General features: G+C 44.2%; 2 protein-coding genes across 13 annotated transcripts in view; one reads left to right on the plus strand and one right to left on the minus strand.

Annotated features, from left to right (window-relative positions):
* Window positions 1-4268: 4268 nt before the first annotated feature.
* LOC113575578 (kyphoscoliosis peptidase-like) lies at window positions 4269-10212 on the minus strand. Of its 2 annotated transcripts, none has more exons than XM_035535644.2 (7): window positions 10106-10212; window positions 8700-9412; window positions 8330-8444; window positions 7472-7589; window positions 7088-7279; window positions 6562-6752; window positions 4269-6142 (listed from the first exon to the last, which is right to left on the minus strand). In XM_035535644.2, the coding sequence occupies exons 2-7, from the start codon at window positions 9381-9383 to the stop codon at window positions 4845-4847; spliced, it is 2598 nt and encodes an 865-aa protein (XP_035391537.1). In that variant the 5' UTR covers window positions 9384-9412; window positions 10106-10212; the 3' UTR covers window positions 4269-4844. The 2 variants fall into 2 exon arrangements, with proteins under 2 accessions (XP_035391537.1, XP_081569099.1); XM_081712973.1 differs by having other exon boundaries at window positions 8330-8477.
* The window catches only part of LOC113575591 (solute carrier family 4 member 11-like), a 32853-nt gene continuing 15132 nt past the window's right edge, over window positions 7437-25157 (plus strand). For 4 of the 11 annotated variants that reach the window (XM_081712974.1, XM_081712981.1, XM_081712979.1 and 1 more), the window contains exons 1-8: window positions 16256-16336; window positions 21198-21239; window positions 22665-22763; window positions 23324-23367; window positions 23689-23908; window positions 24080-24161; window positions 24429-24552; window positions 24769-24966. In XM_081712974.1, the coding sequence (XP_081569100.1) occupies window positions 16306-16336; window positions 21198-21239; window positions 22665-22763; window positions 23324-23367; window positions 23689-23908; window positions 24080-24161; window positions 24429-24552; window positions 24769-24966 (840 nt within the window). In that variant the 5' untranslated portion in view covers window positions 16256-16305. Of the gene's footprint in view, window positions 7570-15540; window positions 15669-16255; window positions 16337-21197; window positions 21240-22664; window positions 22764-23323; window positions 23368-23688; window positions 23982-24079; window positions 24162-24428; window positions 24553-24768; window positions 24967-25157 lie in introns of those variants that run through there. The other 7 variants (XM_081712977.1, XM_081712978.1, XM_081712983.1 and 4 more) reach the window with 7 other exon arrangements.

A 25157-nucleotide genomic window follows, 5' to 3' on the forward strand; every position in this document is an offset into this window, starting at 1 on the left:
CATGTTTTATGAACTAACCCTCCAGATGTGGAGATTTTACGATAGATTCAATGATGATAACAACGATATATTATATAAAAAACACTATATTCTTTAAGAGTTCAAAGCTATTTGATTGACAATAGTTTTTGGATCTGTAATCTGAGATGCATGGACATCTGTCAGGATGTTGGGAGAGATTTTCAGGTGAACGGTGACCTCATCATTTCAGGTTAGCCTACGATTGTAGTGACAGATAAACCAACAGTGAAACTGCAATAACTTCTATTTGTTAAAAAAGATGAGGTCATCAGGCATGACGCATTTGTACAAACCTTTCCGTAAGTTTCATTTTGCTTGGCTGTTTACCTTCGCGGTTCATGAGACTTTTTGGAGCATCTACAGCAGGGGCACCCTTATAGTTATTTTCGATGTCTGTTGTCTTTCCTTGGTTTTTACATCAAGGTCATAGTGGGGAAATTAAAATAATATAACAGAAGCCTTTAAGCCTCTAATGATCTTTTAATGAAGCTAAACAGACTCAATTATAAGCTGCAGACAGAAGTGTGTGGTTCTGTGGCTCATGGCTGACATGTAATTAGAGGAGGCATGTAAGGTTGCTTCTCCGGCCCGCTCACCCAGAGCAGAGAAGCGGTAACAGGCAGCGGCCGTCACGGCTGCGTGGATCTGTGTTCCAGAGCTGACGATGGGAAGCCATAATTATACCGCCCAGACTGTGCACGCACAAAAAAAGAGGGTCAAATTAATTTGATATTCAGACATGTCACTTTTGATCTGTGTTTAAGTTTAATTAGGTTACAAGCGACAAGGCCAGCCATTGGTTGTTCTACAAATTAAAGCACAGATCTATTATTCAGTTATTAATCTTAAAAACATGGTATTAATAAAAACATGGTATTAATGAACATTAATAAGGAATTATTCGTATTAGGAATTATTCATTAACCACCATGACATTAATTAAAAGGTTTAGTTATGAAAATCTGGAATATAAGTCTGGAACCATCTGTGGGGTTTTTTTGTTTTGTTTTTGTTTTTTTGTTTTTTTGGTTTGGTTTTTTAATTTTAGAGTTTATGAGGTTATCCAATCTTGATGTAATTTAAAGTACATCTGGTGGAATCTGAAGATAAACAGGCCAGATGTGTGTGGCCCAAGTCACTGTATCATAATCTCGGCTGCATCAGAAGGAAAAGGTTATTAATACATTATGTTATACTTGACCTATACTTGACCAACACAAGCACTGTACCTGTGCTCTGCTGAGGACAATAAATTCGGGTTACAAACCTAAAAGTCCTGCTGTGACTGTTTTCACCCAGTTGATTTCACCAAACACCTGATAATTTGACCAACTGAGCAACATTCTGGAGGGCTTTTCCACTTCTAAGTCTGTACTATTCCTCTGAGTGTGCACTAGGCAATAATTAATTAGCCCTGCGGTAGGTTTTACAGAAAAGAGAATGGAATTAATGCTGCCATGTTTTGCTTGTAAGTCACATATAACTGGTTGGCACCTCGACACATAGCTCGCCACATGGCCTTTCAGCACACTGGAATAATGAATAACCTCCAGTGTCACCTCAGACTGTGGGGAAGGCAGGCTCCACTCCTGCGCCTGGACTACCTACGAATCTTCTTATTATGAAATATTGAATGTTTAATGTCCTGTATGTATAACTCCTGCTACAGCGCATACTAAGTAGTGCAGTATTAATTTTTCTTAATATTTCATTTCATGTTTTTTTTCTGAGACATGCACATGACCTTCATAAAAACTCCATGTGTGCAATATCTCAGGTAATAGATTTACAATCAACATTACAGAGTATTAAAGCAAAACTTTACATTTTTGCTGTACCGTGATGCTAAGTTTTGAAACGTATGTATCAGCTCATCCCATTTTCACTCTCGGTGCGAGTTTGACTCCATCACCACGTAAAGTTTAGATTTCATCATTTGTCAGAAATCATTATTCTATTCTTATTCTTAACACTGTTGGGACACCTTGTATTTCACCCAGATGCTAGCACATTTGCTTCGTGTTAATTGCTGTTGTCTTGAAACTGAAACTGAATCAATTAGCAAGCCTGATTACTGCAGTTGCTTTTCTTTTAACACGGAATGACTTATATTTCATTATTTTCCAGCTGTTTGTAACAAGGGAGTTTGGTGGCACAGTTGAAAACCAAAATGTTTTCCTGAGTGGTGCCCAACTTCCTCCAGTGCCAAGTTGGGTCTGGTTTTTGTAGATTACTGTCTTCTAGAGCTTACTGACCTGGCATGAGCACTTTCATCTTTAAAAGAGCTGTGCTTTGCTTGGATAAGGTAACAAAGGTAACCCGTAGTTCATTCATAAGTCAGGTAGCTACTTCAGAAAAAACACACCAAATGCCTATATTGTGAACAAAAAAGGTAAAGAAAAAAAATCCCGAACCAAGCCCAAGGTCTGATTCCAACGTGATCTAACTGGTCTGTCAAAATGGTCAGATTCCAACGTGATCTAACTGGTCTGATTCCAACGTGATCTAACTGGGCTGTCTAACTGGTGTGATTCCAATGTGATCTAACTGGGCTGTCTAACTGGTGTGATTCCAATGTGATCTAACTGGTCTGTCAAAATGGCTTGATTCCAACGTGATCTAACTGGTCTGTCAAAATGGTCTGATTCCAACGTGATCTAACTGGGCTGTCTAACTGGTGTGATTCCAATGTGATCTAACTGGTCTGTCAAAATGGCTTGATTCCAACGTGATCAAACTGGTCTGTAAAAATGGTCTGATTCCAATGTGATCTAACTGGGCTGTCTAACTGGTCTGATTCCAATGTGATCTAACTGGTCTGTCAAAATGGTCTGATTCCAATGTGATCTAACTGGTCTGTCAAAATGGTCTGATTCCAATGTGATCCAACTATGCCGTCAAAAAATGGTCTGATTTTAACGTGATCAAACTGGGCTGTCTAACTGGTCTGATTCCAACGTGATCTAACTGGACTGTCTAACTGGTCTGATTCCAACATTATGTAACTACACAGGGGAGGTATTAGCATGCAAACACATGACCCCTGGGCATGCTGGACATGCTATCGGTGCTCAGAGACTGTAACATGTGAAGCAGCTTATCACCGTCTCCAGGCCCAGTCGAACATTAAAGCCAGATTAATATTGATAATGTCTGACTCTTGTGGAGCAGACTGGAACATTCTTCTGGGTGAGTTGTCTATTTTTTGCCACAGAGATTTTTCCCCCCACAAAGACAAAAGGAGACTTAAAAAGAATTTAAAAAAAATGCATTAGAATACATATATGCATAAATAGCCTGTGTCCTTGGGACCTATAGCTAGATGGAAATGAAAGTAAAATGATGAATTATTCAAGCCTCAGTTTACAGTTTCCTCATGTGTGCTGATAACTTAATCCAGCATGAGAGAAATGAAGAGACTGCACAGTACCAGATATACACACCAGACACGTTACACACATGTGTGGCGGGTCCATCTGCCAGTAGCGAGACATAACGTGAAGCCATATGATCCGCCTCCGGCTCCTCCGACGACGAGTGTCGGGCTGAGAAACAAAGCCAGCGCCTTCATGTCGACCACCTGCCTGGGCCCAGTGGCCTGTACTGCTGTGACCTGGTCCCATGTGCATGGAGGCAGCTCTGTGCAATATGGTCTGCACTAGCTCATTTGTGTGATAGTAGAGTGAGAAGCACAGTGAAACAGTGGAAGAGAGTGAGAACAATGTTCTTTGATGTTTTATTGAAAAGTGTGTTTTGGTGGAAATATATCCAGAAACCAATAACCTCTGTGCACCAGACGTGATTGAAATGTGTAGTACATATCAGCAGTTTTCTGTGAGATTCCCATGAGAAAATGATACTGTATTATTGTAACAACTAAGGTAGTTTGGTAGTTTCTAACTACCTTAAGTGTCTGGCAGCATTTATAGTCAACAAACCCGTGATTCACAGGTGCGTGAGAACAGAGGGCGGCGGTACATGATGGAACAGGGTCACATGATGCTGTGATTGTAGCCAAACGTCACATATGACCTGTGGCCATGAGACTTCAGCTTTTCTCTCGAGCACTGGCTCCCAGACTGACTAAGGGGCGAGTGTGGAGCTGTACACTTCTCTGTGAGCTAAACACTTAGGTGGTGTGATGGGAAAGAGAATCTCAGGCTATGCTGAAGTGAATGGTTTATCTGTATGAAACATTACTGTCCGTGGCACAATAGCTAGAAAACTTTCAATAAAATGCAAAATGATCCTCTAGAATTTTGTTTTTATTCCCATGTATTGATTTCTTTTTGTAAAATTTGTTATACAGATTGTTAAAGCACTTAAATTTTGGAGCATAATACAGGATTTACATTTTAAAGTACTTTATTACAGAGAAAAAAAATACTGAGACAATATGAAATTTTTTGGCTGAATATATTATTAAAGGTTAGAACCATGAAATGTTTTTAGGAGCATCAGTTAGTTATGCTACCATTTTTCACGATTTAGGCTCCATAACCTTTTGTTTTTGAAACATAACCAAGCAATGAGTTTTATACTGGGTACAAACCTAGCGTGTGTTGTAGGTCTGTGTTTATCACATTTACAGCCCCGTAATTGATTACATACTGTGAAACCTTATACATTATAACACCTCGCAAGAGAAATATGACACATGCGCACACAAACAAAACAAAACCTGCCAAATGTTTTCACACAAATGCTATTTACAATTATCACTCTAGTTCTCTCCTTTTTTTTCAACCTTTTAATTTAGCAGCTGGAAATTTCCTATCCTTTTACTTTTAAGAAACTTTTTTGCTTTTTTGCTTTGGCCCCACTCACGCTGCATCCCGCACGTCAAAGCACACGAGGATGTCCATGTCGGTGGAGGTGAGGTCCCGGAAGGCGGCGATCCGGAGCTGCCTGCCGCTGCCCGTGACTGCCTCCCCTTCCCACACGCCGCTGTCATCCAGGTGCAGCTCGGCCGTTTGCTGCCCCAGCGCGCAGACCCTGCGGGCTCCGGGCACCCGCGCACGCAGCCGCACCCGGGAGTGTGGCTCCAACAGACCGGTGCGGGGCTCCAGGAGCACGTCGCCCTTCCCCCAGGCCGCGTAGGTGCGGGGGAACGCCGGCCGCCCGGCCTCGGCACCGTTCCGCACCACAAAGTCGCACAGCGGCGCGTAGTCCTCGTCGGGTGCTGCACTGGCGTACAAGCTCAGTTTGTAGACACCAGGCTCGGGGAGGGTGACGCTGACCATGACCTCTGTCCTGGCATGCGCGAGGAAGATGTGGCGGGTCAGGTCGTGTCCTGCCCGCGACCGTTGTTCTTTGCTCAGAACTGCATGAATGTCCAGGTCGTGCTGGTTCCGGAAGGTGATGTCCAACTGTCCCTGTTGTGTGCTTACTATCGCCTCCGTGTGGCTGAACTTGGACAGGCCGGCGAGGTCGGTACTGATGCCAGGGCCGCACCAGTTGCTGAGAGCCGGGGGAAAAAGTTCGTTAAGGTTGATCGGGTTTCCAGCGCAGTAAAGCATAAAGTTACCAGCGTTGCTGAAGTTGTCCCCAGCGAGCTCGTAGTCCCGGACAAACACGGACAGTCTGTAATAACCAGTGTAAGGGCAGAGAACGTGACAGGTGAGCTTATCTGCCTCGATCTGGGTGGCCAGGCATCTCTTAGCCAGGTTCTGATCCAGGTCCTTGTGGCTCAGTTCACACAGCATCATGAGTGGTCTGGCGGTGTGCAGAACCAGCTCGAACGTGCCACCCCCCAGCACGGCGACTTCACTCCCACACACACGGGGCTCCAGGCCCAGGGCCTCTGCATTTCGCTGCATTCCCCAGCACAGGTAGGGGTTCTCAGGGAGATCCTTCGCCGGCTGGGGCTTGGAACACTCCACCTGGAAGGAGCACACCCAGCCAAACATCCCGGAAGTGTTTCCTAGGCGCGCGAAGATCATGACCTCAAAGGAGCCCACGGTCGGGGGCAGGAGGCGGAGTTTCATGGTGGTCTGCGTTACAGTGAGCAGACCCACGGAGCCCCTCAGCTCCTTCTGCTCACAGCAGCTGCGCTGAAAGATCTGATACGTAAAGTCCACAGGCTGAGGGAACCCCATAGATATGGAAGCCTCTCCATTTTCTGAACACAAAGAGATAGCTACTGAATAATATGCCTTTAGTTTAATAATTCAATAATAGTCCTAGAGTTTAATATAAGAGGTTTTTTAATATAACCTTTTAATATAAGAGTTTAATATAAGAGGTTTAATATGAGTTTAATATAAGAGGTTTTTATATATATATATATATAAAAAATATATATTTTTTAATTTAATATAATATACATACAAAACACATTATACTACATAACGTACACACAATGTATGATGTATGATACTGTATATCTGGATTAAGTACGTATTCATTATTATAATTATTATTATTATTATTATTATTATTATTATTATTAATTTTAACAAGCCAATAGTCTCATATTATGTCCCACCCATGGCATTTTCATCATAGCCTAGTAAAACATGCTAGAGTGTTGGGACCAACCTGTGATGAGTAAGAAGTGTCTGGGTTGGATGAGTGTCAGGCGTAGCTGGTAAAACGCAGAGGTTTTCAGCACCATCCTCTCAAACTCCTCCAGCTTCACAGGGTTCTCCAGCAGCTGCCACTCCTCCTCATCCGGACAGTGGGAGTTGATGAAGTCCTCCGGATCAGTCAGGAAGTAGAATTCATTGTACCTGGAGTGAAAAAGCAGCAACACCCCAGAGGTGCTTGTCAGGGTGTGGAGGATCTATCTACTAGAGTTTGTGTTTATAGTTTTATTTCATTTTAAAAGATGGCCACTGTAAAAGTACTTCAAAAAGGTCTCAGCTTGTCAAAGGTAAGTCCCACAGTGAATTAATTTACTAAAAAGCATTTTTTAATCTAAAAATCCAATTTACTAAACAATTACTACAAAACAATTTACTAAATGGTTGATTTTTCCCCAGTGTCCATGAATCTACAGTTATGACACAACATCTGCGATATCTAAACCGATCTTCTACCATGCAGAGTCCAGTCCCTGTGTCACCTCTTCATGAAGACTCTATTGTCCATGTCCACTGTCCCAGCCCCCCAGCAGGCATCCAGCAGGTACCAATGGCCTTCCAGGCGCACGGCATTCCAGCTGTGATTGGACTTGGTGTTCTGGTAGCTCCGCCCCTGCCTGTATCCCACGCCCTTTCCGTGGCCGGCCACCTCCCGGCACTCGACGCCCACCGCCCTGGGGAAAGGCGAGCACAGGTCCCAACCACGTGAAACTTCATTGCAGCTCGCTAACTAATTAGACATGGATGGATGCTTAAAGTGACATCTCAGCCTTAGGCACAGGTGCCAGAGGTCGGCTGGAGGTCGACTGGAGGTCGGCTGGAGGTCGCGATCACGTGTGTCAGGCCAAAGCCTCCACTGCTCTTACTTGCACATGTGTAAACAGACGCTGGAGTATCCACAGCAAATCCCTCGGCCGGTCTCAACCACCCGCTCAGGGGAGCACGCTTCCTCCGTCAGACCCAGGTAACCGCTCACGTCATACTCTACCGTAGTGCACAGAATGCTCACTCAGAGCCCCGCGGCTTTTAAAGGCACATGGACAGCAGTGTCAGTAAAAACACATGCCTTGGTGTCTAGGCAGGAAAGAATTTGTGCTAAATGTAATGTAACAATTTTTTACATGTTCTAGCTGTCAAAACAGTTAAATGGTGAGCGCTGACTGACCTGTGAAGCTGTCTGGTAATGGGTGTTAAGGGATAATTTATTCAGGAGTTAAACACTACACTCATTCTCATCACATTTCTGTGGTTACTGGATCTGTCATTCAACTCCTCACCATGAACACTCACAAACACGCACTCTCTCTAACTTGCATTTAAAAATAAGTGCTGTAAACTGACACGAGCAAGCCTTAAAAAGACCAAGAGCTATCACTCATAATGCCCTCTGGTACATCAGCAGGAATGTCAAACTATGGAAGACTTATTTAATAATCCAAAATTGGTAACTCGGAAATCCCAGTGTCCCTTAGCTGTTCTGGGACTGTACGTTTAAACTGGTTCAAAAAACATGACCCTTTCCAGTGTGCAGTTCAGGAAGAAATGGGAGCTGTCCACTGATCAGCTAATGTCAGCTTTATCACGCCTGCCCTGTCTAGCTCATTCTGTGTTGGCATTGTGATGCAAGTCAGATATTTTGTGTATGTTTGAGAAAATATGTGCGTGTGTGTGTGTGTGCGTGCGTGTGTGCGTGCGTGTGTGTGTGTGTGTTTGGAGAAACTGACCGATGTTGTAACAGAGCCAGATCCAGATAGCGCGGAGTCTTTCTAAATCCGTGGACGCTCCCTCTGTGATAGTCTGGGCAATCGTCTGTACTGAAAAGATCTTCTTGCACTTTAGCTGTAAACACACACACACACACACACACACATTCTATTTCAAACACATAAACTTTTATTAAACCGCAGGCACATTAACATATCAAATCACTCACATATGGAATAAACATTTACTCCTCCAAAATAACTACATATCAGATCACATAACAACAGACAGTGATCTCAGACATATTCAGAATATTCTCTCTCTCTCTCTCTCTGTCTCTCTCACACACACACACACACACACACACACACACACACACACACCCCTGACCTCTTTGCCAGCATTGATTGTATGTGTGTCTATTCTGTGGAAGTCATCCCTGTTGGAGATCAGTTTCTTCCTGGAACCAGGCCTCTTTGGGCAGCCCTGATTGGCTCTGTCCTCCTGCAACCTTGCAGAGTCAGGCCCTCCCTCCTGCTCAACCCCTGCCTCCTGTTCAGCCCCTCCCTCCTGCTCAGCCCCTCCCACTGTGTTCTTCTTCATGGCTGTGGAGACTTGGGCTTTGTCCTCGTCTGAGAGCTGCCTCTTGGTCTGTGCTGTCTGGACGTCACTATCCATGGATGCCCACTGTTCAAACACAGAGCCCTTGGTCGGGCTGGTGCTCACAGGGGCTTGGGGCTTTGGGACTGCTCGGGACATCTGCTTATTACTGTTTGACCTGTCACTACTGTGCCCGCTTGCGTGTTTACTCTGTGCGGTGACACCAAGATCCTGCGGTCGGGCGTTTTCAGCTTGGCCTTCTTCGGCCTGAGTGTGGCCCCTCTTGCTTTCCCCGTGGAAGGCGCATGTCTGGCTCTTCATCCCGGAAAGAGGACATGCCTCCACTGATGCTCCTGTGCCATTGAAGTTGTTACCATTGTCATCGCTGACCCACCACTGGTGACTGGCGTTAGAGGGGAGACGACCAGGGCCTTTTAGGGGTTGAGGAGCGTTCAGAACAACTGCCATCTCCATCAGTGCCTAATGATAGTTTGAGATCACACCTGTGGGGAGATGCCAGCCAATATCTTAGAAACATCCGCAAAAGCTGTCTCCGTGCCGATTTACACTGCTTGCTCAAGATGGAAGAGCAGATTGGTCAGAGAAGAAAACTAACTATCCAATGACCGAGTCAAGAAAAATACACTTAATGAACAGGTAAACTTCAGAGCGGTACAGCTGCTCGATGTTAAAAATATAAAATGATGGCAAATCATTTCCCTGGCTGCCTGTTATTCACCATGGCCTGCTGGAGAGTGCACAGGCTGCCTGCTCCCACATTTGTGCCAATCATGTTCTTTTGACAATTTCAGCGCTCGGCCATTACAGCTTTTCACATGGCCACACCGGTAATTCTCTTTCAGTTAATGCTAAATAGGGTATTTACCAGAGGCCAGGTAGGTGAAGGGTGCTTGATCAACACTGATGAGAATAGCACATAACGCACTTATTTCTGCCTGTAATCTGTATGGTATAATTTGACAGGCAGCGATAGATATCTAACATTCTAAAAGAAAAACACATTTCTGAGGCTCATTTAATTCTTTAAATTGCTTAAATCCAACAATCACGGCATGAGCCCGGAACGCTCAAAGTCGAGAAGAGGAGACAGATGGAGTGGGCACATCTCTGCTCTCTCTCAGCGTTAAAAACACAGCCCCTGAGAAGCTCATTTGGTGGGACGCCTGAGCTCTTACCTGGTGGCCGGTGTTGGTCTTTTTGGTCTTTGTCTCCCGTGCTGTGGTGCGTGTGTGCATGGGCCTATGAGCTGGCGGTTATAAAGCCTCTGTGCAGTGGGCAGGACGGTGCAGGGCTGGCAAGCCCAGGGCATGACAGCCCTAAAAATACTACAAAGCATCTGAGAGATGGGGGGGGGGGTTAGAGAGTGAAAAGAGTGAAAGTGAGAAATGCCCAAAGTGAGAGTGAGGGAGAGGGAAAGAGAAAGAAATGAAATGGGAAGAGAGAGGGAGAGAGAGAGAGAGATGAAAGAGAAAGAGAGAGGGAAAGAGAGAGAAATGAAATGGGAGAGTGAGCAAGAGGGGGGGTGAAAGAGAGAGAAATGGGGAGAGAGAGTGTGTGAGAGAGAGAGAGAGAGAGAGAGAAGAGAAAGAGAGAGTGAGACAGAGGGAAAGGGTAAGAGAGAGAAATGAAATGGGGAGAGTGAAGAAGAGAGAGATGGTTGGAGAATGAGAGTGAAAGAGAGAGAGATGGACAGATAGAGGATTAAAAAACTTTCCCTCAGCCGCTTGACTGTAGGGAGAGAATGAGAGGAACGGAGGCCACCCAGGGTTTGTCAGAGTTCCTGAGTGGTGAACAGCTTGATGTTGCAGGAAATGGATTTCTTTTCAGTGATATAATGTTCCTTTCATGTAGTACAGTTTTTGTAATGGACAAATGCATGATGGAAAAACCAATGCTTCCACAGTAACAACAGCATGCAACAACCCTAGAGGTCGAGGTCAGAGGACAAAATGCACCCATAAGTGTCACGCTGACTGTGCAGAGTTTAAACGTGAGGCAGCGTGTGCTCGTATCAGACATATAAACATTGAGAGATGATTGCTGAAGGTTTAAAGGGCACACAAGGGAATGCTACAGAATTTAAACTTATGGCACATTATTTTTTTTTTTTTAGCATTTCTGGGTGTGTGTGTTTCATCAGTTTTAAAACAATCACCAAACCAGGTGTAGTTATTTGTGCTGAGCAGAACTGTGCGTGTCTGGTGCCCAGTACCATTAATGAGCACCCCTGAACGCTTCCCTCCTCCTACCTCTGCAGTGTTGACTTCTTTTTAACATGTCTTGCACTGCCCCCAAAATAACAGCCCCATAATTGCAAGACCTGTAAAATGCACTGGCACGTCTAGGCACCAGATACAGGCCTACTGCAACGGATATCACAGGACAGCCTCACTGCAAATGGGATAAGTAAGTGGATATCTCAGGGGCTCGGCCATTATTTACTGTGTTTCTCCCGTCCTCCCCTTTCTTTTGCTCACTCCAACATCTGGCCGAGAGTGGTGTCAGCTTCAGTTCATGGCCTTTACGTGAGCTGCGTTCAGCCACTTCTTCGCCCTTCGCACGGCTGCGGCAGGGCCCAATAGCCAGACCAAATCCATTTCATGCCCTCGAGTATAACCGCCGCTTCGGGCAATTTGTGCCCAAGCGGCACCGCAGGTTAGTAACTAACCATGAAGACCAAGGAGAAGGTGAGAGATGACATGGCAGAAGTCATTGTGACCTGCTTTCCAGAAACGGAGACATATTTACAATACTTCACAGAGAGCTCGATATGCAGACGAGCTTGAAAGTTTTTCGGTCCACATTCAAAAACGAGATGGTTGTGTGTATCGGACACAACTATCTCGTAACGTGGGCGAGTAGCCCGAGGCCGTTAGGTTAGCTAGCGTTAGCTCGCTTGCTAGGAACGCATGAAAACGAAATAAGGTAAGCTGCTACCTGTCGTTGTATATAGCAAAGATTTTCTCGAAGTGGAAATGTTAAAATCAGTGGAGTTTAAGGACCAATGCGGAGACCACGGCGTAGTCTTTTAGATCTAAATGCCTTCTACATTTCTACCTGCTGGCTTAGTTAACGTTTTATCAAACGTTATTAACTGAATTAAGTATTAGGTATATTTGACGCTACACTGAATCAAATTGAATTCAACACAAAGTGGTTTAGGGTTTCACTTGATTCCTGCCAGAATGTGTTAACCTATTACGTCTCAGGTCTCGATCAATGATGTGTGACAACAGTGTATATATAGCTTTACAAACGTATATATTCAGATTGTGATGGTGGATAAGATGCAGAAAACAGATGGAAACATTCAAAGGAAGGACTATGAAATGTAGGAAAAACAACAGGGACTAAGAGAAAAGTGTGTGCTAAAACACACTAGGTATCAGCATTCATCCCTGTATTCTACAGAATTCTACTTCATTGGTATGTTTAATTCTAACTTACTATATTGTACTTGGATATATTCTATGAGTAAATGACAAAGCACTTTTGTAAGTCGCTCTGGATAAGAGCGTCTGCTAAATGCTGTAAATGTAAAACACCATGGTTGTACCAGTGGTAACGGGGACGTGGGGTTGACACCTGAAACACTACTTGCATAGATGATTGAGGACATGTTTAAAACATGCTGTTAAAACTAAAAATGTGCACCAAGCAGATCTGATATATTATATTGTGAGTGTATTTCTTTCTTGCTTGCTTGAGATATTATTGCGTGTCATTTTGTCTATGGGCAATGGAGGGCACTGTTGTTATTTCATCAAATATTGCAGAGGAGCAACCCGAGCAGGGTCGGTACGCGTCGCTGAGGCGAGTTCGTTGTTTTTATCTCGTCTAGCGTAGATTTGTTTTTTCGTGCTGCTCAAATGATCAGCCAAAAACAGTATGGTTTTGCATTTCAGGATCGCTTGCTTAAATTGTTGATGTTTGAGGCCAAAATAAAAATACCCACTCCAGAGTTTCTGTTAGTTTGTTATGTATCAAATCTCACATCTGGACCTCAAATCGTACTATTCATTAACCTAGAGACAAATCAAATCTGACACTTTGTCCCTCTAGAACAGGCGTCGTTAAAGTCAACCTGGACTTTTGCACTGTTTTCGCTGGCTCGTTGTCTTTGCTGCCCTCTGGTGACAGGCGGAGGTGTAGCAGAATCAACCATAAAGCACCGGGAGGGCTTAATGCCCTAAAACCCCCAGCTAGGACATTTACTCCCAGAAGTCTTGCTAGGTCTGACATTTCAAACCTGCGTCAAACTCATTACGATAAACATGTAACAGCATGCCTGAAGTATTGTTTGATGATAGGTTACATGAGAAATATATAGAGCAAATATAATTATTAATGCCTTGAAAGGTTGCAGTATTGACAAGGAATTCTGTAGAGATGTGTCAGAGGTACACAGCAGAGTACTGGCACTGACAATTTTTCTTTTAAACTTGAGTTTTAAAGTTTTTTTTAACTTAGAAAAGGTAAACAGGTTCAGTCCCTTACAGATGAGTTCTAGCATTAATGTCTAGTAGTGAATATAGTTGACAATTTCTCTAAAAAGGTCCACACTGGGGGTGTTTCTCTGAAGCCAGCATTTGGTAACAGCCTTTCCTTCATGCTGCCAAAACCAAAACACAGATGTACAAAACCTTGAGAGACACATCAGCAAAACATTAAAGGCCCCACATTTTCTCAAGAAGTTTGAATATCTGGACACAGCCAGCAAATGTGGGCATGTGTTCACATGCCCTCTGGCGATGTTCTGAACGCTATCGAGTTTCCTCTTTGGCAGTTTTACAGAGCGCGGTGATGTCTGTGTAGGGCATGGGCATTGTTTATCAATGTTAGTAAAATCAGAACAGTAGATGAACAAGTATGACTTAAATTATATGCCTGAACAAAAATAGTATTTATTAGAAATTTCTTAGTGCCATTAAATGAAATAGATCACTTGGAGTACTTAGGAAAGCGGTCCTTTTTTTCCTAAATTAGCTATTAAGGTTAATTTAATGACCTTTCAATAAACATATTCATAAATCAACATTTAAACTGTCCATATTTGAAACTACTTAGTCCTTTAATATCTCTGTTAATTTTTCATTGGTCTTTAATTGCCTGCAAATTAACTTAGTTGTGACATATTGGAGCAAAGGAGCAAGGCACAAGTGAGAGGGGAAAAAGGATTTTAATGAAAAACAAAACTGCGAATAAATCTTGGGGTTTGTAGGTCAGCGAGACGTATTCTCAAAGTGAAGAGGGTCAGTGCAAAGCGCTGGTCCTGTGGACTTAAAGATGGAGAATGGAATGAACTCCAGGTGTGTATGATCATCAGTAAATATGAACATGGAAGTGTTTACGTGTTATGATTGGTGGATGGACTGGTGCTTGACAGCCTGGAGGTGTCTGATTGGCTGGAGGAGGGTGAATGGGCTTTGTGGGTGATGGGGTGCGCGTGTGTGTGTCTCACACACACACAATCATATTGTTTTAAATTGTCTTAATTTTAATCTCACTCTTAATTTCTCATTGTATTCTTTAAAACATTTAATTTTATTTTCCTTCTCTTTTAATGAATGTTTTAAGTTGTCTTTACATTAAATTCCTTTTTTATTTATTCTCTTTATCTTTTAATTTTGGCAAATTCATTCCTTATTAGATCTCAGGATGTAATAAAATTCATTGCTGCCCTCTTCATTCTGTTTTCTATAAAGCACTTTGTCAACTATGTTTAAGAAAATAAACTTTATTTATATTGCACTATTATTAACCAGCCCATTCGGTGGTGTCCGTCATAAGCTCCCTTTATTCTACGCCCAGTATCATCTAAACTACACCACTAACAAATACTCTACTTCTGTCCAGTTCGATTCGATTCGTCTCATTTCTGAAAACCACCACCTCTGAGTAAGATGTTCATTTAAAGCTAAAAAATTTTTTTAAACAGTTTGAATACTAATACTTCTCAACATTTGAAACACTTGTCAATGATTTTTTTATGCACGCAAAATAAATTTTGGTCTCAAAATTTGTCTAAAATTGCAGTCATTCTTTCTTACTGTGTAGTCAAAGTGAGCAAAATGAAATATATTTAGTGAAATATTCCCAGGTCCTTCACAGCGGAGCTGTCAAACTGAACATATTAGATTTTTACTAATTTTGGTTGCATGAACCCGACACCATAATTGATACCATAATTACCATTTAATTCTACTGCCATTTATTATGTATTTCATGTTTCTATTGTTGCTGTTTAAATGGGGAATGCAAATTGTGCTGATATCGGTTATTTATGGAAGTTACTTGACAGGTGCATATTTTATTAACAATCACTGTGTTTAAATACAACATCTACTATTGGTCCAAAGCTGCATTTCAGACTGCCTCTGACAAATAAAGCCCTACCATATTTATTACACTAACGTTCATTTAAAACTCCTCTCTACCGTCAATCAACTTCAGTGGTTAAGTTCCTATACAGAACACACGTTTATGTTGGGGCTGGAACTGGGATCCTGACACCTGTGGATCCTTCAGGGATGGGCAGAAGGACCCAGGGGGAGAGTGCGCTCCTTACCCTTCCCGTGTGGAGGAAAGTTGGCTGAAGTGTGTGGAGTACGCGAAAGTCAGCCCGTGATTAGTCGTTGCTCGCTCTCTCTCTCTCTCTCTCTTTCTCTCTCCCCCAAAAGTGATGGCTTGACCTGGCAGGAGCTCCACACCTGAGTATCTGGGAGACACAGGCACCAGGTAAGTTCAGCACAGGCTGGGCTGTGTGGGGTTTCTCAGTGTCCTGTGGGCCGCAAGAGAGCCGGAGTCTGGCGGGTGCCGTTGCCATATTTCCCAGCCCTCACATGGCTGGTGTGGGGAGAACATTTGCTGCTGGTTAGTTCAGACCCCTTCTTCCCTTGTCTTGCTTTCTTTCTGGCTCATAACTGCAGGATGGCCACTGAGAAGGGGTCTCGTTCTCCGGTGCATCTGATACTCCTCTTTTGCTTCTTTAATAGCAGATAACTTATGTCAGTGTGTAAGTTAACACTTCAACCTTTCATCAGTGGGGGTCAAGGAAACCATTAAAGTACCAGTAAAGAGCTTTGGATGCGGTGAAGAGAAAAGAAATATTTTTACTTTTATAGGATCTTAAGGATGAAGCAGGAACATGTAAGCCATGCAGATCTGATTAAAAAGACAATTTTTAAGTGCAGAGTGCGCGGGCAGAGTCTGTGTTTTGGTTCTGGTACATCACAGGCTACATCTGATGTCCGCCCCTCTGGCTCCTTGGTTCAGTCCAACGTTATCACACGTCCGCCTCTCCTGTATGTGGAGTCACTCTTTTTTTTGCAGACGGACTTTCCCTGCTCTGTTCCTCACATGTCGTCTACTAACTATGAAGTTATTCAAGACCGTTAGGCATGCAGGTACTAATGCATCCTTTTAGTATTAATTTTCTGCCTTTAAATGTAACTCTACCTACGACCTGCTGATGTTATATGTAGCCAATATATGGGCTAATTAGTTCTGGTTTAATTTGCGTAGGATAACTAGATTAAGGGGCTAAAATATGCCCATTCTCTTCTGTGTGCCAGTTTCAGAGATATAGTGCACTCATTAGACATTGTCTGCCCGTGATTATGAAGGAGGTACAGATAATCCACACTCACAGCTAAATTCAGTAGTGGCTAATCTAATCTAACATTTGCAAGAATTATGGAGAATTTGCTGTGCCCAAACAGCCCACCAATCACATGACACCCTGAGCGTGTGTCATGTATATGTAATTACGCCACAAAGAGACATTAGGGTGGATTTATCTGCATTTAAGTGTGAAGAACTACAGGTGTAAGTTCAATGAAATTCACAAATGTTTTTAACGCCTGCAGGGCGGTGGGTGTGTACCGGGAACCAGCTGTAGACTCGGCCCGATTAAGGTCGTTAGTGTGTGTCTCTTCCCAGCTCTTCACACAGATAGCATGATGGAATGCAATTCACGTCCCTTCATTTGTATATTGTTAGAGTAAACAAAGCTGTCACGTTTAGACTTCGCCAACAGTGGAGTGTGATATGTCATAAAAATGACAGACATTGCATAATTTTTGTGCAATTCTGGCACAGTCTAGGGAAGACTTGTTTCAAGATGTTTAATACGTTAGAGTTGTTGTGTGACAGACTGCCAAACACAAGTCATATTCTTTAGTCATACTCCCCTAAACATTTAGCCACAGGAGACAGCACTGAGCTTAAGGCTAAAAATAAAGTAAACACATGGATAATTGGATATCAGTACAAAAACAAAAAACTGCCTGGCTCCGTCAAAGTGACTGCTGACTGCTGGGTCTGGCTGTTCCAGATCCTGGTAGTTACATTTGACATCCTTGTACCCTAAGAACTGCTTCCGAATCCTTATTGGGGCTCTGTGAGAGTTGAAGTGTGGTGGTTACAGGGACAACTTGCGGTTAGAACCCCGACAGCAGTCAGTGCTATGGAGAGGCCGCCGAGCTGAAACCTGGCCCTCTACAAGAGATGCAACAGCTGACCATGGGCATGACCTCAATCTTGCTTAGCGTGCGTCTACAGAGAATGTTTTCGTCTGGAGAAGAGAAAACTTGTGTTGCTGGACTGTCAGTCTCTTCCTAAGGGGGTGTTAAATTGTCCTCAATTGGAAGTGTTTCAAGGTTCTGTGATATTAGCTATATTGTACTGTGTGCAAATATGTTCCAATAGTTATCTTCTCTAGTAGCAACTAGGTAAGCAGCCTCCTTAAATCCACATAAATAACACACAGATAATCACTTAATTATAATTCATTTCTGTTCTGGCGTTTGCTTATTTGCTAAGGGAGTGCGTGTTCCCCGTATAACTCAAGATGATCAAAAGAGCATTTCTAATTGAAAACCAAATATTTATGCATACACTTTGAAATATTTTACTTATTTATTTGTACAGTTAGTCATTTGATTTCTTTCTGAAATAAGTGTCTCTTTTCGGCCCAGGTCAGAAGAACATCCCACAAGGAACTGCTAAATGTTTTTTCTGTGTTGTGAATAACTTGTTGGAAAGGTCAGTGAAAGTGCTGAGCTGTCTGTGTTTGGGTTAGTGTTTTCCTGTGGCTTCTGAGAAGGGCTGCAACCTTGACCTGCCGTGACCTGAAACAATATCCCTGTCAACCGACAGGACAGCGTAGTCAGCAACAGGAAGTCAGCAAGCCTGCTAACAGGAAGTCCAAAGAAACTAGCAGCTAAGGAAGGGTCAATGTAACCCACCTGTGGAGAAATAATTCCAGCAGCGCCGTCAATGAAACTCCATTTGGGCGCTTTATTGCGAGAGACAAAAGTGACATTTACTAATACGCAAAGTTTAATGTTTTAACAAATGGCAAATCTGGAAATCTCAGCCACTGAAACAGAAAATCCATTCAGGGTGTCTGTCAGTTTCATATTTCAATGACGCATTCAGATTTAAGATCAAGAAATTGGTATGCATGACAAGTCAGACCTTCTGTACATCACATTCATTGGCTCTGTATGAAACCTGGCCAGCCCTGCATGAGTTACTGCCTGTCAGAGGAGTGAGAGACTATGAAATAGGATGCGCAGGAGACCAGTCTTCCAGTCTTTTGTATATTATGCTCACTGCACTGCTGGAATTCGGATTACTAGGAATTACCAGTGAGGGACACCCCAGCGACCCAACGCAAATTCACTCGCACTTTCAGTCCGCGTTCTGATTAAAAAGCAGGCATATTTCAGTCACTTATATTTGCAGTGCATAAATAGAGAAAGAACTATCTAGTGCCTCTATCCATCTCTAGCGTCCTTTTTAGCAGTTTTCAAAAGTGCCACATTCAAGATCTGAAACAAGCCCCAACCACCTGCCTCAGTATAGTCTCGCTACAGCAAAACGTCTTCATGACACCTTTTCAATGCTGAACTAGTTATTGGTATTGAAAGCTTTAAAAAATCATATTGTGTAATATCAAAATGTCCAAAACATTGCAAACAGTCTGCAGGACAGTGTTGATAACAGGGAATCTCAGTGCCAGCATTTTCTGTGAGTCAACAAGGTCAGAGTCAGTGTTATTTAAGCAGGTCCTCTACTCATGGGGACATGTCCATAATATCAGCAGGGGAAGAGGGACATGTCCATAATATCAGCAGGGGAAGAGGGACATGTCCATAATATCAGCAGGGGAAGAGGGACATGTCCATAATATCAGCAGGGGAAGAGGGACATGTCCATAGTAACAGCAGGGGAAGAGGGACATGTCCATAGTAACAGCAGGGGAAGAGGGACATGTCCATAGTAACAGCAGGGGAAGAGGGACATGTCCATAGTAACAGCAGGGGAAGAGGGACATGTCCATAGTAACAGCAGGGGAAGAGGGACATGTCCATAGTATCAGCAGGGGAAGAGGGACATGTCCATAGTAACAGCAGGGGAAGAGGGACATGTCCATAGTAACAGCAGGGGAAGAGGGACATGTCCATAGTAACAGCAGGGGAAGAGGGACATGTCCATAGTAACAGCAGGGGAAGAGGGACATGTCCATAGTAACAGCAGGGGAAGAGGGACATGTCCATAGTAACAGCAGGGGAAGAGGGACATGTCCATAGTAACAGCAGGGGAAGAGGGACATGTCCATAGTAACAGCAGGGGAAGAGGGACATGTCCATAGTAACAGCAGGGGAAGAGGGACATGTCCATAGTAACAGCAGGGGAAGAGGGACATGTCCATAGTAACAGCAGGGGAAGAGGGACATGTCCATAGTAACAGCAGGGGAAGAGGGACATGTCCATAGTAACAGCAGGGGAAGAGGGACATGTCCATAGTAACAGCAGGGGAAGAGGGACATGTCCATAGTAACAGCAGGGGAAGAGGGACATGTCCATAGTAACAGCAGGGGAAGAGGGACATGTCCATAGTAACAGCAGGGGAAGAGGGACATGTCCATAGTAACAGCAGGGGAAGAGGGACATGTCCATAGTAACAGCAGGGGAAGAGGGACATGTCCATAGTAACAGCAGGGGAAGAGGGACATGTCCATAGTAACAGCAGGGGAAGAGGGACATGTCCATAATATCAGCAGGGGAAGAGGGACATGTCCATAGTAACAGCAGGGGAAGAGGGACATGTCCATAGTAACAGCAGGGGAAGAGGGACATGTCCATAGTAACAGCAGGGGAAGAGGGACATGTCCATAATATCAGCAGGGGAAGAGGGACATGTCCATAGTAACAGCAGGGGAAGAGGGACATGTCCATAGTAACAGCAGGGGAAGAGGGACATGTCCATAGTATCAGCAGGGGAAGAGGGACATGTCCATAGTAACAGCAGGGGAAGAGGGACATGTCCATAGTAACAGCAGGGGAAGAGGGACATGTCCATAGTAACAGCAGGGGAAGAGGGACATGTCCATAGTAACAGCAGGGGAAGAGGGACATGTCCATAGTAACAGCAGGGGAAGAGGGACATGTCCATAGTAACAGCAGGGGAAGAGGGACATGTCCATAGTAACAGCAGGGGAAGAGGGACATGTCCATAGTAACAGCAGGGGAAGAGGGACATGTCCATAGTAACAGCAGGGGAAGAGGGACATGTCCATAGTAACAGCAGGGGAAGAGGGACATGTCCATAGTAACAGCAGGGGAAGAGGGATATGTGTAAGATAAGAAAACAATACAGCAACAGTGGGACTTTGATTAAGATTTCAGAGAAGAAACCTTCTCATTTATTTCCCATTTATTCTCATCGTCCCCACTCCTCTGCCCAGACGTCCCTTAAGTCTTTCATGCTCTGATGCCGTTCGGTGTCACATAGGCTGTATAATTTACGGAGATGAGGAATTTCCATTCAATTCCAGTCCTTTTGATGACACAGGATGAGCAGGTGAGCCTGTGGTGGGCAGGACTCCAAGCAGGCCACCAGCCACCTGTTCCTGTCTCTCTGAGCACAGTCGCTATGCCAATGCCTTTGTAAGAAATTATCTTTATGAAAATTCATTTAAAGTTTGCTCTGGCAGTATATGGAGATATTGTACATTTAATAAAATTAATTATATTTAGAATGCAAAGTTTACATTGCTGTTAGGTTGTTTTTGCAGGGCATTTGAATGACACCTGCTTTGTGACGCAGCATTGCTGGCCTGTTAAGTTGTGCCACGTCGGCCTTCCAAATGACTGTAGCATGTAGCAGGGTAATGTACATGGTCCTGTTTTACACAACGCAAAAAAGATGAGACCTCACTTTTAAATGGGACTCATTTGTTATTTCGTCTGCCACAGGGGCTCCATCAGCAGGGAACGGGCTTGTCTTATGGACGATGGGTGCGTATATCACTGAGACCCTGTGCTAATCCCTCAGAGTAACACTCAGTGTAACTCACTTTATAATCATGCAACGTAAGAATTTACAAGACGTTATTAGGCATGTCACTATACATGTTATTATACATGGTATAAGACATGTTATTGGACATGTCATTATACATGTTATTGGATATGTCATCATACATGTTATTAGATACACCATTAGACATGTTATTAGGCTGTTATTAGACATGTCTAATATGTCTAAAGATATATTAGATGTGTCATTAGGTGTTACGACATGTCATTAGGCATGTTATTAGACATGTTATTAAACATGCCATTAGACATGTTATTATGCATGTTATTACGCATTTCATTAGACTTGTTGTACGTGTTATTAGACATGTCATTAGATGTGTTTTTATGTGTCATTAGATGCGTCATTAGGCGTGTTTACACTTGTTATTACACATGTTAAAAATGTGTCCGTATATCACTGAGACCCTCTCCTAATCCCTCAGAGTAATACTCAGTGTAATTCACTTTATAATCATGCAACAAAGGAATTTATGAGACATGTAATTAGGCATGTCATTATACGTTATTATACATGGTATAAGGCATGTTATTAGACATGTCATTATACATGTCTTTGGCCATGTCAGTAGACATGTTATTAGACACACCATTAGACATGTCATTAGAAATGTTATTATTCATGTTAAGTATGTCATTGGACATGTCATTAGATGTGTCATTAGGCATGTCACTAGACATGTCATTAGATGTGTTATTAGACATGTTATTAATCATGTCCTTAGACATGTTATTGTATATGTTATTGGGCGTGCCATTAGACATGTTATTAGGCATGTAATTAGACATGTCATTAGATGTCATTAGACATGTCATTAGATGTGTTATTAGACATGCTATTAAACATTTCTTTAGACATGTTGCTATACATGCCATTATACATGTTATTAGACATCATTAGGCATGTCTTTAGACATGTTATTACACGTTATTGGGTGTGTTATTAGACCTGTCATTAGGTATGTTATTACACATGTTATTGGGTGTGTTATATTGCCCTGCCTAGCTGCCTTTGCAAGGCTGTGTTTTATTGGCTGCCTTCTTCAGCTCATGGTACCTGTGCCACAGGGAAAGGTTCTGCATTCCAGTACCTTCTGCAGCACCTCTAGCCTTGTCTCTCTCCCCACAAACTGGCCTGTGATTGCTGGGCTCATGATTTGATTGTGATAGTATTTCTCTCAACCCCCGAATAGCAGGTTTCATTTTCATTTCATGTAAAAGCGGTGAAATATCGTGTGGTGGGCTAACGCCTCCAGAATGAGATTAGGATAACCCCTGAAATGCTAGAGGATAGTCCGTATTGTCAGTTCTGCGGATGTGAAAGACTCAGTGGTTTTGTTTCAGAGCTGCAGGACTGTGAACCAGGGGAAGAGGGGCCCGATACCCGCTCCACCCCTACAGACAACAGCCACGCCTATGAGCCACACGCACTCCACACCTCAGGTAAAGGTGTGGGTGTGCGTCTGTGTGTGTGTGATGCTGTGGCTGAAAGAGTGAACAAGAGAGAGTGGAGAATAGAGGAAGAGGCAGAGACTGATATTATGCCAAATTATTATTAAAGAAACCCATCCTGATAATTGCCTGAAACCAAGCACGGAAGCCGTATATCAGAGCACCCACCCGTCTCCCGTGGCAACCGGTCTCGACAAGCCGTGCAGACCTCCTCAGTATTATAAACAGCTGCCAGAAACTTACCAAGTTTCAGACGCAGCCCCCAGAACAATTCCGTTTGTTCCCCTATTTGGGAAGGTATGTTTACAGTAAGAGGGGAACATTCTGAACCAGGTTCTGCTCTGCGGCGCAGGACAACCAGCGAGGCTGAGGGCCAAGCTCTTATCTAGCCCAAGCCTGTTTGGAACCACAGAGACACAATAGCAGCGGCTCAAGGCTTGTGCCTAATGAGGGGAAACATCCACTGGGTGGGCAGTGGCTCAGGCATCTGTTGGAATATTTATTTACATATGTGTAACTGTTTTCCATTGCCTGTGTCCCACTGCCATCAGATTCTGATGCTTCAAGACTGGGGCTCATAAACACTTCAAGAAAAGTAAGATTTTCCTGCCAGACTTTTAAAAATCAATTCCTAACATTTTTTTTTTTTTTACACCTTACTGCAACCTTAAGTTTTCAGCTAAAGTGTTACTTTATTCAAGTTTGAATCACGCAGCAATAAAATGAGAAGCCGCCTCAACAAAATGTTAACGCTTAGATTAACTTTTAAATTAGTTTAGCAGAACTCACATCGGTGTGTTTTTAAGTGACTCAGCTTCCCTGTATTCCAAACCGAGGATATGCTTTTATCTTTTTTTTTTTTTAACCACATTGCATTGATTATTGCCTCTCCCACCCCACATCTGTCTCTTGGCAGTACGTGAAGCTGATGAACTTCCAGGAGGAGGTTCAGGCCCAGCGGGACCTGAACAGCTTACTGGCGCGGGCCAGCATCCTGCTGGACGAGAAGGCCGCTTCCTTGGATGAGGTGCTTCGACATATGCTAGGGCGCATGGCCCGTGATAGCCAGGGCAGCGGGGAGCAGGAGGAGGTCGCCAGCGTCCTGTTTACTGATGCAGGGGGGCCGGGAGGCAGTGGTGAGCGCCAGGCAACCTGCTGCAGTGGGCTGGTCAACCACGGCGGCGAGAGGGGGGGGCTTAAAGGAAGCTCGTGAGAACCTCATAAAGAACAGATTTCAAAGGGTTACTCCTGCATTAAGTCCATCTTTTCAATAGAGCTGTTATTTATTCCATCTGTCTTTCGCTCAGTCCACCTGCTGACCGAAACCATTCAAGGTGTGACGGCCACGGCCACTGGGGTGCGCTACCAGCAGTCCTGGCTGTGTGTGCTGTGAGTGCCCACCTGCGTCTGGCCCCCTCTGCCAGGCGCTCCGAAAATACACACCTAGCAAAACAAACCGCGTGTAGAGTGCGCTCAGCGCTCCATGGAGCTAAAGTATCCTCTCAGCAGGTGGGATGAAAGCATGACCTCGACACGGTGACCTAGCAGGGGGCAGAGAACGAAGGAAAAGAAACTGTTCTTGTGTTCGGGAGTGCACTGCGCATGTGGTAGGTGACTGGTTTCTGTTTCCTTCCCCGCGTCTGTCGTGCTGTGCAGGTGCAAGGCGAAGAACCTGCAGCAACGCTGCATCTGCATCGCCAGGTTGCAACGGCCGCAGAACTGGGGCATGAGTTGCTGCGACGTACGCTTCGTCATCCTCATGCTGGTGCCGGCTCAGACGGTGAGCGGGCGTGCTGTAACCGCGCCGATGCCCCCGGCTCGTTCACCGCCCCGACCAGCCGCCGCTTTGTTCCAGACGCATCAACCTCAAGTCCGGAAGTGCTGAAACAGGGATTGCGGCGGTCGTGCCGCGGATCAGCTCGGCATTTACTGATACTTGAATGCGAGGCTTCTTGTAATTCTGAAGTCCTAATGCAAGACCCCTCTTCCTCTCCAGAGAAGCGCGGAGACGGACACGGAGCTCGGACGCGCGTTCGCCACCTTGTTCTCTGGCATCTCCCTCAGGCAGAAGCTCTCAGAGGCGAAGACCCAGGAGGAGTTCAAACAGGAGCTGGTGCTCCAGGGACAGCGGCTGTCCTCTGCGGTCCCCAGGTCCTCTGTGGAGGGCCAGACGTGTGGACACGGTCCGCTCCAGGTCTGAGTCAGGGAGTGGGTGTTGTGAATGTGAGCCCACAGGTTACATGAGGAGAAAGGTACTTGGGCTGAGTGGGACTGCAAGAAAACAGAGTCGACCAGCAGCAACGAACTGTTTACTCGGAGTTAAGGAACTCCATAAAAGATCACACCTGAACCTGGCACAGAGTCGTGTACCCCCACACACTCTCC

The sequence above is a fragment of the Electrophorus electricus genome, chromosome 4 (genome assembly GCF_041902795.1).
Source record: "Electrophorus electricus isolate QZ-2024a chromosome 4, ASM4190279v1, whole genome shotgun sequence".
NCBI lineage: Eukaryota > Metazoa > Chordata > Actinopteri > Gymnotiformes > Gymnotidae > Electrophorus > Electrophorus electricus.